We start from the raw sequence: 16,644 nt of genomic DNA, 5'->3' as shown, positions 1-16,644 counted from the left end.
AGAGGAGAGAGAGGTCCGCAGCTGCCTCAGTTATGTCACACACATAAAACCAGACAATGAAGGAAGAAGCCATCCAATCCCCTGGACAAGATTAACCACCCTATCGGCTTCGGCATGCAGAATTACCCACAAGGCCTGTGCCTAACGCACGCACCGAAACAGCAGGTATGTTTGGAGTCTGTGCACACATTTGTGTGAGAATAAGCATACGTGTGTGTGCATGTGTTTAAGTGCAAGCTTGTGTGTGTGTTCTTGCGTGCGTGTGCGCGAGTGTGTGCGCGTTCTTGTGTGTGTGTGTGCGCGTGTGTGTATGCCCATGTGAGTGTGTGTGTGTGCGTGTATGCCCGTGTGAGTGTGTGCGTGTGCGTGCGCGCGTGCGTGAGCGTGTGTGTATGCCCGTGTGAGCGAGCGTGTGTGTGTGTGCCCGTGTGAGTGTGTGTGTGTGTGTGCATGTGTGCGCACGTGCGTGCATGCATGTCTGTGTGTGTGTATGAGTCTGAGGAAAGACTCAGAAATACAGCAGCCACAGTGCGGATCCTCTTGGGTAATGACGGGCTCCTCGTATTTCCTGCCGTTTTTCTCTCAGGTAAAACCACTTATGGAGAAAATAAGTGCGGTTTCCTCCTGCGATCGCTGCCACACATCAATGCTTTAATGCATCACTCAACAAATCACTGAACTTTGGCCCCGGATGCATTTTTTTCCCCTTCTTTCTGCTGCTTTCTGAATTACTCAGGGAAGAGCTGGTAAAAATAAAACTCCCCCACTGCATCTGACATACATTCACTAGTTCTGCTCATGGTGCCTCCATCAGCCCGGGCCCCACGGTCCTTCTATTTGTGTAAGACAAAGTGCGTGCTTCTGTTGGTACAGCTGTGTGTGTGTGAGTGTGTGTGAGAGTGTGAGTGTGTATGTGAGAGAGAGATGAGAGTGAGTGAGAGAGGAGACTGTGTGTGTGTACATATGTACTGTATGTGTGCGTGTGCCTGTCAGTTCAGACAAAATTTATGTATCAGTGCAAACAAGTCCACCTTTCTGCCAGAGAAAATTGATTTCAGCCACTTGACAAAAAACACTTCACTTCATAACTAACAGCAAAAGCAAGCCAGTCCCCTGAGCTCTGTGTGCCCGCATTCAAGATATTAACGTCTTATTAATTCTTTGTATATTTCATCATTGCCTGGCACCTTTAAAATAAGGACAGACTCAGTTTAATGTCTCAGTTGCACTCTACTAACCTCCTGAAAACAGTAAAGCACACATCCAGTAATTAATGAGGAAAGGTGGATTAAAACTCCAGGATTACAAAGACCATTGATACCGTAGCGACAGATTATCAATTATACGGCCTTCAAAGCACCCCTTTACTGTACCTCAATGCCTATTATCAGCCAGTCTGTGAACGTCCTGACTAGTTTCATTAGCGCTGTCAGGATACTGTCATTTCTGCCCATTTATATTCTCTCTGAAATCACGAATCCTCGTCCAGCAGCCACAGGAAACAATGGAACAGCCTGCGGGAGGGTCTTAGGGAGTCCGCGGACATTTTTACAAAGAATCTCAAGACGTACCGGTTTAGCATTGCTTTTCATTGAAGTGCCTCCTGCAAGTGCCTCCTAGACTTATTTTTTCTTTTGGTCTATTTAACCGTTTTAAATTATTTAATTTATTAATTACCTGATTTTTACATCCACACTCATTTCTTTTCATTGTAGCCATCTTTCTTTTCAGCCTGCTTGACATTTTCATTTTGTGTTAAGCACACTGTGTTGCAAATTTGTATGAACAAATGGTGAAAACAGTGGAATAACACTGGGCAGAGGCATACTGTAAAGGCATGGCATGGGGGGGGACACTGGTCAAAATATGACCTGCCACCTTTAGTGTCCCTCCCCCCCCAACACTACTGAGCCAGAATGCTGTCTAACAATGGCCAAATCCCATTGGATCAGAGCACTGTCAACATGTTGTCTTATTCGTGGAAAACAGTTTATTTAATTCAATGCAGACGATTTTTGACGCACTGTATTCATTTCTAATTTCCTGATTTCTCAGGGGTCCACCCCCACCCCTCACCACTGGCTAAAATAGTCTGCTGAGCTGAAGTCACAGGAATTAATCATCCATGATGTCTTACTGTAGAACCGCGGTAACCAACCCCTGGAGATCCACCTTCCTGTAGGTTTTCATTCCAACCCTAATTTGGCACACCTGCCTCTACTAGTTAGCAGCTGAACAAGATCTCTAGTTGTTGAACGAGGGTGTGCTTTGTTAGGGTTGGAATGAAGACTTATCGGATGGTAGATCTCCAGGAATAGGGTTGCCTACCACAGACTTAAAGCGCTGCTGTATTGCCCTTATGTTCTATAGCACAGTTCAGTAGTCAAATTGCTCCTCTACTAGGGGGCGCAGCAGATTCCAGATTTACAGTATCTGTGATCTGTTTCAATGATGTTTCCAATGCTGTGTAAAACACACACCTACGACAGGACTTTACCATGGACACTCCATTACTACTGCATTATAGATGGGCTTTAAAAAAAATAAAAAAGATTTTTTTAAATCATGCTAGACTGAAACCAGTCACATCATCTAGTCAAAATGACCGCCAGGGTTCATTTCAGTGCATGACTGAGAATTTGAGTCGGCTACAGGCTAATAATTATCAATTAATGGAAACGGTGGTGTGCGTCAGCAGAGAGTACGTGCCCATCCGCATCAAGTTGTGCCGGTACAGACAGTGCGTATGTACAACACGCAACTGTTGGGCTATTACATGTTTAAAAACGATGTCACGACAATTATAATAATATTAATAATAAACAAGCTTGAAAAAAGGTTCAATTCCTCACTATTTTCAGTTTAAAGCAAAAACAATTCAGAGAACATTAACTGCTGTCACGCCCGATAAGAAATAGGACTTCTTGAATGATATTGATACTTTTTTTTTTTCCTATGCAGGGAAATAAAAAATGTGCGCACTGTATGGCACTGAATGGTAAGCCTGCATGAGAAGAATGAAACAAAATAACAAAACTAAACAAAGAACAAACAAAGAAATGAGACCAAACTTCTAGGCTCCTCTGGATTCATGTCAGACATATATCTTTATTTCTAAAGTATGTGCAGTGACATTTCCTTTTGTTTATACCTGCTAGAGGCAACTAGGTCCCTGAAAAAGGTGCATAATGTGAAAAAAATTGGTTAAAAAAAAAAGTGAAATCTGATTGGATGACACTATGCTCCCGAGTCCTTCCTACAGCGACCTCATTGGACGTCACATCTTTTCTCCCCAAATATAAGCGCCCATCAAAGCAGCTGAACATGGCTACTCATAACATACTGCCAGTCTGGAAAATAACAATCTGACAGACAGATATTGAGTGGAGAGCATTGATGGGTAAGCAAATAAGGATTAATACTGGAGACGCTTTTGTAAGATGGGGAGAGCTAAAACGACAAGGAATTAAAAACAGACGCCGAGGTGTCACTTTTCCGCTTGACAGACAAGCGAAGCTCGTGTTGTTTATTATTCTTAGATCAGTATCTAGCTAGCTTGTTACTTGGATGCAGTATCAATATCCAACATAATGCTACTTGTCAGTCTCATCCCACAAAGTTTGGTACTCTGTTTATACGTTTTAGCATTTCAACCACAAAGTTACATAGTTAATCACAGACTTTTCTAGTTCAGTAATGACTGTTGCATTTTTAATGATGTTATTAATGAATGCGGTTAAATAGGAATGTTTCTATCCAACCACATGCCGCATTTATTCATATTTTGCTCATCTACGAGCCACACGGTTTGAAATTGAACAGCCATCACCCAGCAAGTTCACATTGTAGTTTCTGAATGTTTTCATTTCTCTTAATAAGCATGCCCCAGTTAGTCGCCTGCAAGTGCACCATCAATAAAGCACTAAATGCAAGCTAGATTATACTAACCCAGAACCATGACACAAATCAGATTTGTATCTGTACCATCTAACATGCATAAAATAAAACAAATATAAAATCCATAAAGCATGCTATTACAATCCTGAAATTGACAGTTTTGACCAAAAATTACAGTGCAGCCCGTAAGTAGTTTGGGAAGTGACAATTTTTGTTGCTTCGGCTCTGCCACAGCCCCTTTTATAGAGCAGTGGCTCAGAATATAGAGGTACCAGGGAGGCAAACGTAAAGCAGTTACTGGCTAGCCATATATTTGCTGTTATAACGCAACTTTGAATCACGTTTCGAACATATAAACATGATTCACTATATATATATATAGTCATGATTTAATGTGAAAAAAGGACATTCATTATTTGAGTTATGTTGACTTTTCACTCAATCCCATGTACACCATATATACATTGTTCGCTCCAACATGAAGTATGGTAATTAGCACACAAAACATAACATCATCGCTGACATTCTGACAAAACAATGGCATCCACTACAAATGGAAGATCTGAAAGATGGAAGCACAATAAAAATTCATATTTTGAATGCATTGCGTTGAATACATTTGCCTCAGTCAGAGGCAGTAGCTGTAACACTGGAAAAGCTGCCTGGGTAGGCCTGCTTACTTATGAGAAAGAATATAACAAACCTGCAGCTCGAGCTGACAATCCTAAGCCATTTAAATTCCTGTGATACACAGCATAACTGCGAGTTAGAACCCAAACAGACTGTAATCACACTGTTCTCAGCTGTGGGAGAAAACAGTAAAACCCCTTTTTCTAAAATAAATGAGTAAAGCTTCATTACAATGGCAAAGGAATTGTGTGATTACTGTTAAAGGGGACACAAAGCATTCTGGGTTCATTTGCATTTTTACCTCAGATAAAATATGGTCCTGCATTCAAACCTGATTCAAATTGACCTGTATTCGCAAGAAATATAAACTACAGTTAGCTTTTTTTTTTTTTTTGCAGCTACGAGGACTAGGGCACGGCCATCTTGGAACAAGCTAGGTCGTGACATCACTGGGTTGGTTTTTCTCGGCTGCTCAAGCTATTCCTTTCACTGGACTCCTGACCTTCAATGGGCCCAACGACGAACAGTGAGGAAAGGAACTAAACAAAACCCAAGGATGGTCCTTAAAGCATCTCCCTGGGATACCAAAATGAGTATTTATCAAACCAAACGTATTCATTTATTCATTCAAACTGCCTTCAACAAGACCACAGATACTGAGTCCACCTGTGGGATGGGGACAACATAAGGTTGTGTCATCCATATTAAGACCACGAATACAAAATGCAAGCTGATCGTAAAGCCTTAACTGCACCGTGGTAAACAGTGATATCACCATGTTTCAAGGGTACTGGACAAACATCAAATATCACGGTGACCTCGCTGTCATTAGGATACATAGTCAGAATACATAAATACATGCAAATATAAAAATCTCACAAATCCTGTTAAGTTGTACTCATAAACACTGAATCAAGTCGGTGTCCTGACTCGAGTTTCAGCTTCACAGAGAATTCAGACTGCGCAGATGACTTTCACAGTCGTCAGAGATACGAAAATATCTTCCTTCCTCGGTCACATGACTCAGAGATCACAACTGCTGGTCTCTCACTGCCAACCTACAGCTGTACGAGGTTAGCGCTAAAAATAGATTCCAATTTCAGCAACAATTTACAACAGAATGTGATTTGGATGAAGACGAGCTGAAGAAGTGTGTGAATTGTCTCTTTTTCAGCTGGTGTGCTCACAGGCAGGAAGGGAGGAGGGAGCAGAGAGGAGGTGCTGCGCCTCCTCTCCTAATCCCCACACTGTATGCTTCCATGCTCGTTGTAGGCCGCTCAGCGCTGCAGCTCTCTGTGGCTCAAACAGCAGCACAGCTTGGCACAGCTCTCAGACAGCAGCACAGCTCAGCACAGCTTTTAAAATGCAGCACAGCTCTCAGACAGCAGCACAGCTCTCAAACAGCACAGCTCTCAGACAGCAGCACAGCTCAGCACAGCTTTTAAAATGCAGCACAGCTCTCAGACAGCAGCACAGCTCTCAAACAGCACAGCTCTCAGACAGCAGCACAGCTCAGCACAGCTTTTAAAATGCAGCACAGCTCTCAGACAGCAGCACAGCTCTCAAACAGCACAGCTCTCAGACAGCAGCACAGCTCTCAAACAGCACAGCCCTCAAACAGCAGCACAGCTTTTAAACTGCAACACAGCTCTCAAACAGCAGCACAGCCCTCAAATAGCAGCACAGCTCCAAAACAGCAGCACAGCAAAGCTTTTAAACTGCAGCACAGCTCACAAACAGCAGCACAGCTATCAGACAGCAGCACAGCACTAAAACAGCGGCACAGCTCTCAAACAGAAGCACAGCGCAGCACAGGTATCAAACAGCAGCACAGCTCTCAATCAGCATCACAGCTCGAACCTCTCCCTGCATTTGTGTTTTTCTATCCATGATCACCATCTGAGTATGACTGCCTTGTTTACCCCCCCCCCCCCCCCACACACACACACACGCATGCATGCGCATGGTACACGCGCTTGCTTGTGCACCCAAATCCATACAAACACACTACCACACACACAAACACACTAACACACACACTAACACACACACACACTAACACACACACACACACACAAACACACACACAGTGATCTCTTCTACCTGCACCATTCCAGCTTTGACCCCATCTACACAAAAAGTCTGAGTGAAACGTGATAATCGCAGCCATTTTTCAGCTCAACACGCCGCTGGCCTTTACGTAGAATCTGTGCATGTAATTGGCTGACATTTCTGAAAAATCTATAAAACAGTAACAGAAAACACCATGATAAAGGTTGCAAGCAGGGGAGACTAGGCATTCTCCTCTGGCATTTATATGTAACATCATGTGCCCATGAATATACCCAAAGATGGGACCCCAGCCAGATACTGTTGGCATTGCCTCTCTCCTTAGAAACCTCGCTTGAAAGTTGTGTCACCGAGACTAATAACTTTTTCATTGCAAACAGTGATAAATTTCACAATACAAAATGCCTTTTGAAAAGCATTTCTTTAAAAACATATTTAGGTTTAGTACATGAACTGTCATTTTTACACAGAAAATGCCTTCATGTTTTTTTTATTTTTTTTTTACTTCATATCACTTTATTCTCATATTTAACGCAGTGCATTTTACACAGGTATACCAAGGCATAAACATTCCTCAAGCCTCAATGCCTTTCCTTGCACCGAGAACACAAATCACACGCTGTAACCAAGTAGACCTGCAATTAAATGCATCATATAATTTGTGCTACATGAGTTCATTCCACATGTAGGCCTTTCCCCACTCTAGTTACAAATTCAGTGCACATCTGGATACGTAAACAACACAGCTAAACTTAAAACACAATAGCAGGAAATAAGATAAGCAAGTCAGAGGCTTCGGCTTGCCAAATTAAGAACAAAAATAATTAAGTGCACAAATCACAGAGATACAATCACAATTAGGAAAACGTATTGGATATGTTCACTTACTGTTAGCTAAGTGGTTTCATTTTAATTAACTGATTCTACAACTAGCGTCGGATGGATTCTTGGGGCATCAATGTTTGTAGCAACAAAAAAAGCCGCGACTTTTGGAATCCAGTCAAACCACATTCTTTTTTTCGCACTGAACAAACATGACATTTTATTCGCCCAATGGAACATGACATTTAATCCGAGCTATCAACTTCAGCAAATGCATACTCTAGCTGGCATTCTAGATTTTGAGAGGCTGGGAAGAGGCTTTAACAGAACTTTTTTTTTTTTTTTTTGAAAAAGGTCCTTCTATATGCTGTTGATAGATTACACTTTACCTGATTTCTGAGCTCTCATTAAAAAAAAAAGTAGGCCTGCTGTAAATATATCCTGCTGGAGCTGTATGTTCAGCTAATGGAACAGTTACAGTACACTGGCATGACAGTGGTGCAGGGTAATGACTTCAGCATAATTATTTTATGAAAACTATTTATGCTAGGAATTGCATAGCATGCATATCCACGGAAACCCAACCGGATCGATGGCACCCAATGATACTTCATCTTCATGTTATAGACTAAATGGATTTGATGTGCAGACACAGTTTTTGCTGTTCAGTTTTAGAATACAGTAACTGTTTAAGCCAGGGCAAACTAATTAATGGGTGTGATTTTTTTCCACAAAAACATTTCACACTTTCAAAGTTACTATGCTAATTGCTGATATATAAAATATATATAAACATTTTTTTTTTTTTTAATTAATTCATATGAAAAAAGATTTTAAAAAGATAAGAACAGTTTCTTTTAGGTACTGTGAGAACACTGTTAAACATAAAACCAGAAATTGTATCAGAATTACTTTGGGTTCAAAGGCATCAACTATTTACATAAAACATAAAGGCAGGAATATGAAATAACTCTCCTTTTACGTGTTAAAAAATCACCCAATTTCACATGCTAAAGTGTGGAGGGTTCATAAAAGAGATATACATACATAAATTCTATAATTATATTAATCATTATAATTCTAAAGATCTTTTCATTCTTTTATCTTTAATTTTTGTTGTTCTATAAAAGAGAATCTGTCTCCCTGAAATGTTAGGAGGCATAATGACACTGTGGAAGCACTCCACAGTGAGAGGAAACTCACAAAGAAAGTGGAAGACACCGGGGGGGTGGGGAGGGGGGGGGGGGGGAAGGGAAGGTGGGGCAGGAAATGTTTCCGTGCTGAGAGCGCAGGAAGTACACTGATGTCTATCAGCTCAGCGGGGTCTCCACGGACCTGGCAGGGAACTGAGCAATCCCACGCAAACTCCCAGCCACATGCCGCTCCATCCACGTCTACAGACGGCTTCAGTCACACAGACTTCCTGCCACATGCCCCTCCATCCACGTCTACAGACGGCTTCAGTCACACAGACTTCCTGCCACATGCCCCTCCATCCACGTCTACAGTCTGCTTCAGCCACATGCTGCTCCATCCATGTCTAACACAGTCTGCTTCAGCCACACAGCCTCCCTGCCACATGCTGCTCCATCCACGTCTACAGTCTGCTTCAGTCACACAGCCTCCCTGCCACATGCTACTCCATCCATGTCTACAGAGGCAGCTTCAGTCACATGCTGCTCCATCCAGTCTACAGGCGCACACAGCTCACATGCTACTCCATCCATTGTCTACTGAGTCACACAGCTCTACATGCTGCTCCATACACATCTACAGTCTGCTTCAGGCAAACCAGCTCCCTGCCATGCTGCTCCATCCCTAGTCGTAGACGCTCTGCTCTGGCAACGCTCTCGACACAGCGCACTGAAGCTGTCCAGTCGTTGACGGTCCATTACGTGCGAGCTGTCCCTCCTGGGCCAAGCTCTGGACAGCTTGGGAAGGCGCGCCAGAACGGGCTCCGTCCGTGATAGCCAGGCCCTGGCGGAGAGCTGTCCGCTCCTCACAGAACTCTCGCAGAGAGCGAGGGTCGCAGGTGGGAGTTGCAGACCCTCAGCACTTCTCACAAAGTCGCTAACTGATTCACCACACCTGAGCGTGGCTCCGGCTCGACTTCACAGAACCGCCGCTTAGAGGCCGAGGGGCCAGGTGGAGTTCAGACCCTTCATCACTTTCTCACAAAGTCAGCTAATCTTTGTATTCACACCACACTCTTACGCTACATAAAACTTTACACAGTGCAGCCTCGGAGCCAAACCCCGCAGAACTGCACATTTGGCGAGGCAGACTGCAGAAGATCAAACAGTCCAGACCTTTGACTCCTCTTGGCCGCCTTCACCAACACTCTGCTGGACCAGGCAGGACTGCGCTCTCCATGCTCCCGTCATAAACAAAAACGCTAAGTCAAAGAACAGGACGCGAGACCGGCTTAACTTTGCCTCGTTTGCAGCCAATTAACACGCGTACATACTGCGCACACGCACACACGCACGCATGCACGCACAGGCAAGCACAGGCAAACACAGGCACATGCACGCACGCACACACCTCCCGCACAAACACACACCTCCACACACAGATTCCTCGCACAAACACACACCTCCACACACAGATTCCTCGCACAAACACACACTTCCACAAACAACACACACAGAGAGGAAACTGAAGCCACGCGCACGGATAAAAAGCGACGTTCAAAGAGCCGAAATGAAGGAGGAGTGCAGGGAGAGGTGTCTGAGAGGGAGGAGTAAGCCGGGGGGAGGGGGGGACGTATTGAAGTCAGCACTAATTGAAGTGAAAAGGGAAACTCGAGACATTAAAGCTGTCGGATGCTCGGTGAGGAGGAGCCCCCCCACCTCTCCACCCCCCCCCCAATCTAAAACAGGGACTCAGACTGGGGTCTGGGAGACACCCAGGGGTTACCTAGGGGGTTCACAAAGAAATCCCATGGGCTTCGGGGGGAAAATGGGGAAAAAGCACCTTCCGTTTGAAGAACACTTCCGTCATCCTGTACATTTTAGATATAAATACTTATATCAGACAGGGTATATTTTTATTTCACCAAGCAACTACGTTTTAAATAGATAAAAATCATAGAACACTGTGACATCACACTCCAGGCAAGGTTCCGCGGCACGCACACAGTCTGCTAAATAGATAATGATGTCAAGAGTTCGCTGGTTTGAAGAGGCACGGGTCATTTTATGGGGTCTTGGGATGAAGAAGTTTGCATCTAACCCCAGATCTAAAGGGCACTGTGAAGGAAGTGCCCCGAAGAACAGTGAATGTTGAAATTTTTTGCGACGGCCTAATCTTCATGGTCTTTCACGGTTGCTCTCCGACCGTGAAATCGATTCAGCGGGAACACCTAGAGGCCCGCGTTGTGTTGCCATGTGAATGCGAGGCGAGGGGAGCGTACTGCTTAGTCAGAATAGAGGGGGAGCACAGCGGATCCCGTCCGCGCGGCAAACGCACTGAATGTTAAGGCACTGCAGCTGGAATTGAATGATACCTGCTGCCTGCTGCTTTGGCGTATAAACTGAGCTCGGGATGCATCGAAAACAAAAATATATGCGGTGGACAAAATGGTAAAAAAAAAAAAAAAAAAAACCAAACAAGATGACTCAGGTGGTTATTTTTGGAGCATTACGTAAACACAAACTAATCTGTAATTCAGAATGATTCAGCAGAGTCGTACGTTATTCCTTTCATCCGATCCTGGCTCTGAAACTGGACACTCCTTTTTTTTTTTTTTTTTTTTAAACGTGCATTGAGCATCCAAAAGGCTTTTAATTACATTTACTTAACCGATTAGAGAACTGCACTGAGTGAGTCGTTTGTTTCAGAATGCCGAAAAACAGTGGACAGTGCAGTGACAATTGTCTGTATCAGCAGACCACAGCTTCATCAGCATCGTTAACGCGACCGACGCTAAAAATGATCGCGTTCGGCTACTGCGATCTCAAGGCAGAAGTACGCTACTGCGATCTCAAGGCAGAAGTACGCTACTGCGATCTCAAGGCAGAAGTACGCTACTGCGATCTCAAGGCAGAAGTACGCTACTGCGATCTCAAGGCAAAAGTCTGCTACAAGAGGAGCTTTCAGCCCAAAGGCAGTGGCAGTGAGCAGAGCCTGGTGGCTCAAAGGACACGAAGAGGAGATTCACGGCTCAAAGGGAGCCGTCCGGAGCAGCCGCAGGACACTGCGAGACCCCGCGAGGACGGTTTCATCCGCTAATGGCTACTTGAGCCCGGGGTCGTGACACGCAGAGCGCGCGATAGGATCGGCTCCTTGCTCCCCCCCCCCCTTCTGTTTAAAAAAAGGAGCCGCGAGCCAAAAGGACAGCGCAGCGCGAAGGGATTTAGGGCAAGCCGAGGATTCCCCGTCCCGATTGAGCGAGGGGTTAAGCCCAGACACGGAGGCCAGGCTCGTCAGCAGCCGGGGCCCGGCGGTCAGCGGCGCCGCTAGCCCCGATTACGCCGCCGGAGCGCCGACGGCCCGGCCGGGAACCGCTCGCGGAAACAGAGGCGCCGCGCCGGCAGGTGTGTGTGTGTGTGTGTGCGCCGCGCGTTCCGCCATCTACGGCGGCAGAGTGATGCAGACTAGCCAGCCCGGCAGAGAGAGAGACGAAGAAAAACAGGCTTCCGATTCAGCCATTCGAAAACAGGCAGAGAGAACAGGCAAGACAGGAATTAACATCAGTCTCCAGTGAAGTCAGCAATACACTCTCTCTTCCTTTTCTCTCTCTCTCTTGCTCTCTCTTTCTTTCTCTCGCTTTATCCATCTATCTCTCCACCACGTTCAGGAGGCGGGGGAACAGAGAAGAGAGACATCATTTCAAGGGAAAGAGGCACAATTTCATTTTCAGGCAGGGGCGTGCGCAGGATTTCAAAATCAGGCTGTCAAAATAAAAAATAGAGATTGCGATCGCGGACTGGGGGTGGAGGGGGAGATTGCGATTGCGGACAAGGGGGTTGGGGGGGGGGGGGGTTGCGATCGTAGACCATGGGGGAATTGTAATAACAGGACTCAGAGGCCCAAGCCGCTATCCCAACTCTCAACAAAAGCAAACTTTACACTCAAAAAAATGCCGCTGTGTTATCGACATGGCAACCAAGTGTGCACACCAAGACGGACCCGCAGAAATCTGGAGCATGATAAAAAAGCAAATATATTTTGCTGTATTGAACTGCATCCCCATATTTTAAACAGTTATTCAGAGGCAGAGGCAACCTAATTGGCGGGAGGCGAGCCCCCCCCCCCCCCCCCGCCAATAATGACCGCATGCCCGTTTCCAGGGAAATGTTGTTTTCATACAGTACAAGCTGAGCAAAACAAATATGAACCATAACCCTCGCCGAAATCTCCCAATGTGTGCATATCACCATAATAAACACAAAATTGCATTTGTTACATCAGCTAAATGAAACATTTGTGGGCTTATCTTCCTTATATTATTTGATTTGAGAAATAAATACAATTTCTCAGCACACCATTTTGTACACTGCTTAAGATACATTTATTTACTGGTTGTCGGAGGGTCGCATCTTTGTGGGGTACCCGGAAGGTTGCAGCTTTGTTCATGACAAATAAGAAATGGGAAGCAACAATTGTCAGGTAAGTATAAGCAGTCAGCGTGAGTTCGGATTCATTTGAAATAAAACATTGTAGTCACTGATAAATTTAATACAACACATAACAAAAACAACCTGAAACAACCCAATAAACACTAAACAGATACAAAAAAAAAAAAACCACACAGTCCAGCTCTGACAAAGAGCTCAAATGCCTCAATCGCATTTTATTGAAGTTCTGCCCTGGCTCCCTCTAACTAGATACCCCAAACGTAGGCCCAGCGACTCCAGAGCCAGGCCCACTGCCTCAGAAACGGACACGCTCGCGGTGCCGAAGAGCAGGCAGGCTGTCCAGAGCTCTAATCCCTTTTTAATCAATATCGGCTCCCTCACTGACAGGAGCTACAACAAACAAGGAGACCTCAGCCATTACAGACAGCGGCTACACTAACCACAGCCACGGCCGCAGCCTGCATGCAGAGGACGAGACTGTAGCACAGGCAGGACCCACAGATTGTAGACAGAGACCATACACCAGCTAACACGGGGATACATTACAGAGTACACGTGCAGAGACAGGACACCAACGAGGACAACCGAGATCACAGATATTACATACAGTAACTTGTACACACACCAGGACCTCAACCATGGCAGCCTAGTACCCGGAAATAAACCACCAATCTTATAAAAAAAAACGTCAAAAGCTAAGAACTAAACACTCAACTTACACCCACCTTTTTATATCCGAAATTAATATCACTCAGTGGCAGTAGAATGGCAAACACGATGGCTCTTATTACATCAAACCAACAATGCCAATGAGTGTGTGTGTTGGGGGGGGAATGGGGGACGCCGCCATACGGCACTTCTCCGTACACAGTCTGAGAGAGAGGCTGGAAGAACACAAACCAAGTGTCAAATTATAAACAGCCGGCGGAGATTTAGAAGCGGTGAAGCACGGTTTATCAGATGCTGAACCTGATGAACAATGAGCGCACTGTCAATACAATCAGCGCCTTCCAGACAGTCCACCTCATCCGCGCAGAATTCATGGCTCAATCCGTTTCAAGGACGAGACAGCTCTGATAAACTGAAACTGACCGCTCTGGCGCTCTCCAGAGACCGGCAACTGTGACAGCTACACGTCTCTACTGTATCGGTCAGTTCAAGAGACATGCCCCCAAAAACCATTTCCTTTGCCCTTTTGTTTTGTTCTTCATAGCCCAACTGTTTGAAACGGCAGTAAGGCTAAAAAGTATTCACACCTTATCACTCCCGATTGCCCCTCCCTCATCGTGACAAATTCCTTTGTAGCCTAATTTATCTAGTTAACAGATAAACATCTGCCAGTCTTTCACTACAAGGCACCCATGCACAATAAACTTCCAAAACATTCTATATTTTTGTGTCGGGCGAAGATGTTAAAACACACGTCCACGCCGTACGGTTTGAATATAAGCAACAGTATACATGTAAACTAACCGGCTATTGCTGGCTTCCTCACGACGGATTCCTGGACAGGGAGGGGGGCGCTTTCCTTCTGACTTAAAGAGTTAAAGAGAAAGGCTCGCGCAGGTGGGTCAGGAGACTGGTGACAGGTGGCGGCTCGTGCCCTTCTGTGCGCTTCGCTCTTGGATTATGTCCGCCCTTGTGCAAATCGGATAACGAGGTGAGGAGCCTGAGCCGGCCCCAGGGAGCGAAATCCAAGACTGCGTCTCCACACGCGGCGTAGTGTATGTGCGTGAGACACTGGCTAATCGTAACTGCGAACATTAGAACGCAAACCTAGATTAACGAAATCATATTATCACCGTTATTAACCCCACATGATATAAATGAATTGTAAATAACTTTAATACGTCTAAAAGTTTGAGGCTTGGTCGCCCTATTCAAATGCCGGCTAATGTCGCTTACTCACCTCAAGATGCACACAAATGTAAAAGGCCGGATCTCTCAACTCGGAAGCATCTGCCTCCTCTTGGCAATCAAATTTATAATTTATCCAACCTGTAGAACCTACCACATTTTCAGGTAATGCGCATAGCGATGTAGACAACCACACGCTCACTAAACCACACAGCTGGGATTTATGGTAAGCCGACACGGTTCTGTTTTACACAATTACCTTTTTACAAAGGAAACTTCTGCTTTCTGCCCATATTCACATTGGGATTGTTTATCAGGGTGAAAGGTGCAACAGCTGTGCAGTGCTGCCGTGTCCATGGAACATCAAAGCTCTGCACGTGCCTAAAAGATGCGTGTGTGGTGGACCCGCTGGTTCATGCTCCGATATAATCTTGTCAATGTTCCGGCATGCGCCTTTAGTTATTTTAAACAGTCACGTGAGGCGGCGCCTCAAATTATAATTAAAAATCACAATTCCATGCCCCTAACGTTTTTCTTCTGAGTAAATACATCGCACGACTGACAGGTTGGGGGGCAGCAGCGGGTGGATAGGAGGCGAGAGCACCTCGGTTCAGAGACAACAAGTAGGCAGGCTGTCACATTCTTGCGTTGTCTCCAAGCTCTCCAGTCTCAGATACCAGTGAAGCCACAAGACGACGTGCTTACAACAGCTCGCGGATTCAGTTAGAATGGCCGCGAGCAGACGTGACACTCGCCTGTCGACCAGCGAAAGATACAGAACGCCACACTTAACACTTTAAATTGATTGTTACTGCAGGTGTGTTAAATACTTTTCGGGGACCGCGCTTTCCTTCGTGTTTCCTAAATTGCCCTCCTTCGTTCCTGAAAACACAAAATCTATCACTTTTAATGTATACCGGCATTCTTTTGAAGCGGACTTTAAAACCGGGTTGTTTTAAAGCAGGAGCGGCTGGAGCACGACTTTACAAAACAAGCAGTGGAATATTACATAGCAACCAAACCTCGATTCAGTGCAACTGGCAGATTAAAAAAACATCTATAGTCAATCATCCCGTTGACTTAGCCTACACGTCCCCGTTCCAGCGCACCGAAACAAAATTCAGCCATCACTCTCATTCCATCCAGCATATGTTACAGTCCGTTAGGAATTGCATTTATTCTAGAACGTGACGCCGTTTGGAATTCTACCTTCCATCCCCGGCGGTGTCCCCTTCGCTCCGTCACGCCAGTAAATTGGCGTCTGAAACGGATTCGTACAGCGCGAGTCGGCGTCGCTCCTTTGCATCTGTCATCTTCCGGGAAGCATTCTATTCCCGCCGAGTGCTGAGAGTCCAGAGTGTCGATTGCTCGCGGGTGAACTGGGCACGTCGCTGTGATCCTCGCCTCGGTGTGTTGTGCAGTGAGAGCGCGCGGGTCTACAGTGACTCCCCCTCTCTATCCTACGCATCTGCCACGTTAAGCTACTGCAATCGCGCATATATCTCCTGCCAAAATCCCAAGTATTTTGAATGAACATTAATCTTAATGTCAAAAATACACTGCCAATATAAAGTGGAGCCTACGGTCAATTATATATATATATTTTTATCGAAAGCCTGTTACAGAATTGCTGCTATATTGCACAATGATGTCATTTTCAAAAACCCTTCACTCTCCACAACTGTGCACCTGTGACATGCAGTGTGGAGTTATACAACAGTATGTACAATCTTTATCCATTCCACTAGACTATAGGCATGTACAGTCATTGCTTGTTAATGTACTC

At 45.2% G+C, this 16,644-nt stretch overlaps 1 protein-coding gene across 1 annotated transcript in view; it reads right to left on the bottom strand.

The window, feature by feature from the left end:
- dmd (dystrophin) overlaps positions 1–16,289 on the bottom strand; it is a 192,242-nt gene extending 175,953 nt beyond the window's left edge. The window contains exon 1 of the mRNA XM_064311559.1: positions 16,068–16,289. Coding sequence (XP_064167629.1) covers positions 16,068–16,164 — 97 coding nt within the window. The 5' untranslated portion in view covers positions 16,165–16,289. The remainder of the gene's footprint in view (positions 1–16,067) is intronic.
- Between the last annotated feature and the right edge of the window lie 355 nt (positions 16,290–16,644).

This window comes from Anguilla rostrata, chromosome 15 (genome assembly GCF_018555375.3).
Source record: "Anguilla rostrata isolate EN2019 chromosome 15, ASM1855537v3, whole genome shotgun sequence".
NCBI classification, from domain to species: Eukaryota; Metazoa; Chordata; class Actinopteri; order Anguilliformes; family Anguillidae; genus Anguilla; species Anguilla rostrata.
Note: the sequence above shows the minus strand (reverse complement) of the source record. Positions and strands in the feature narration are given on the sequence as shown.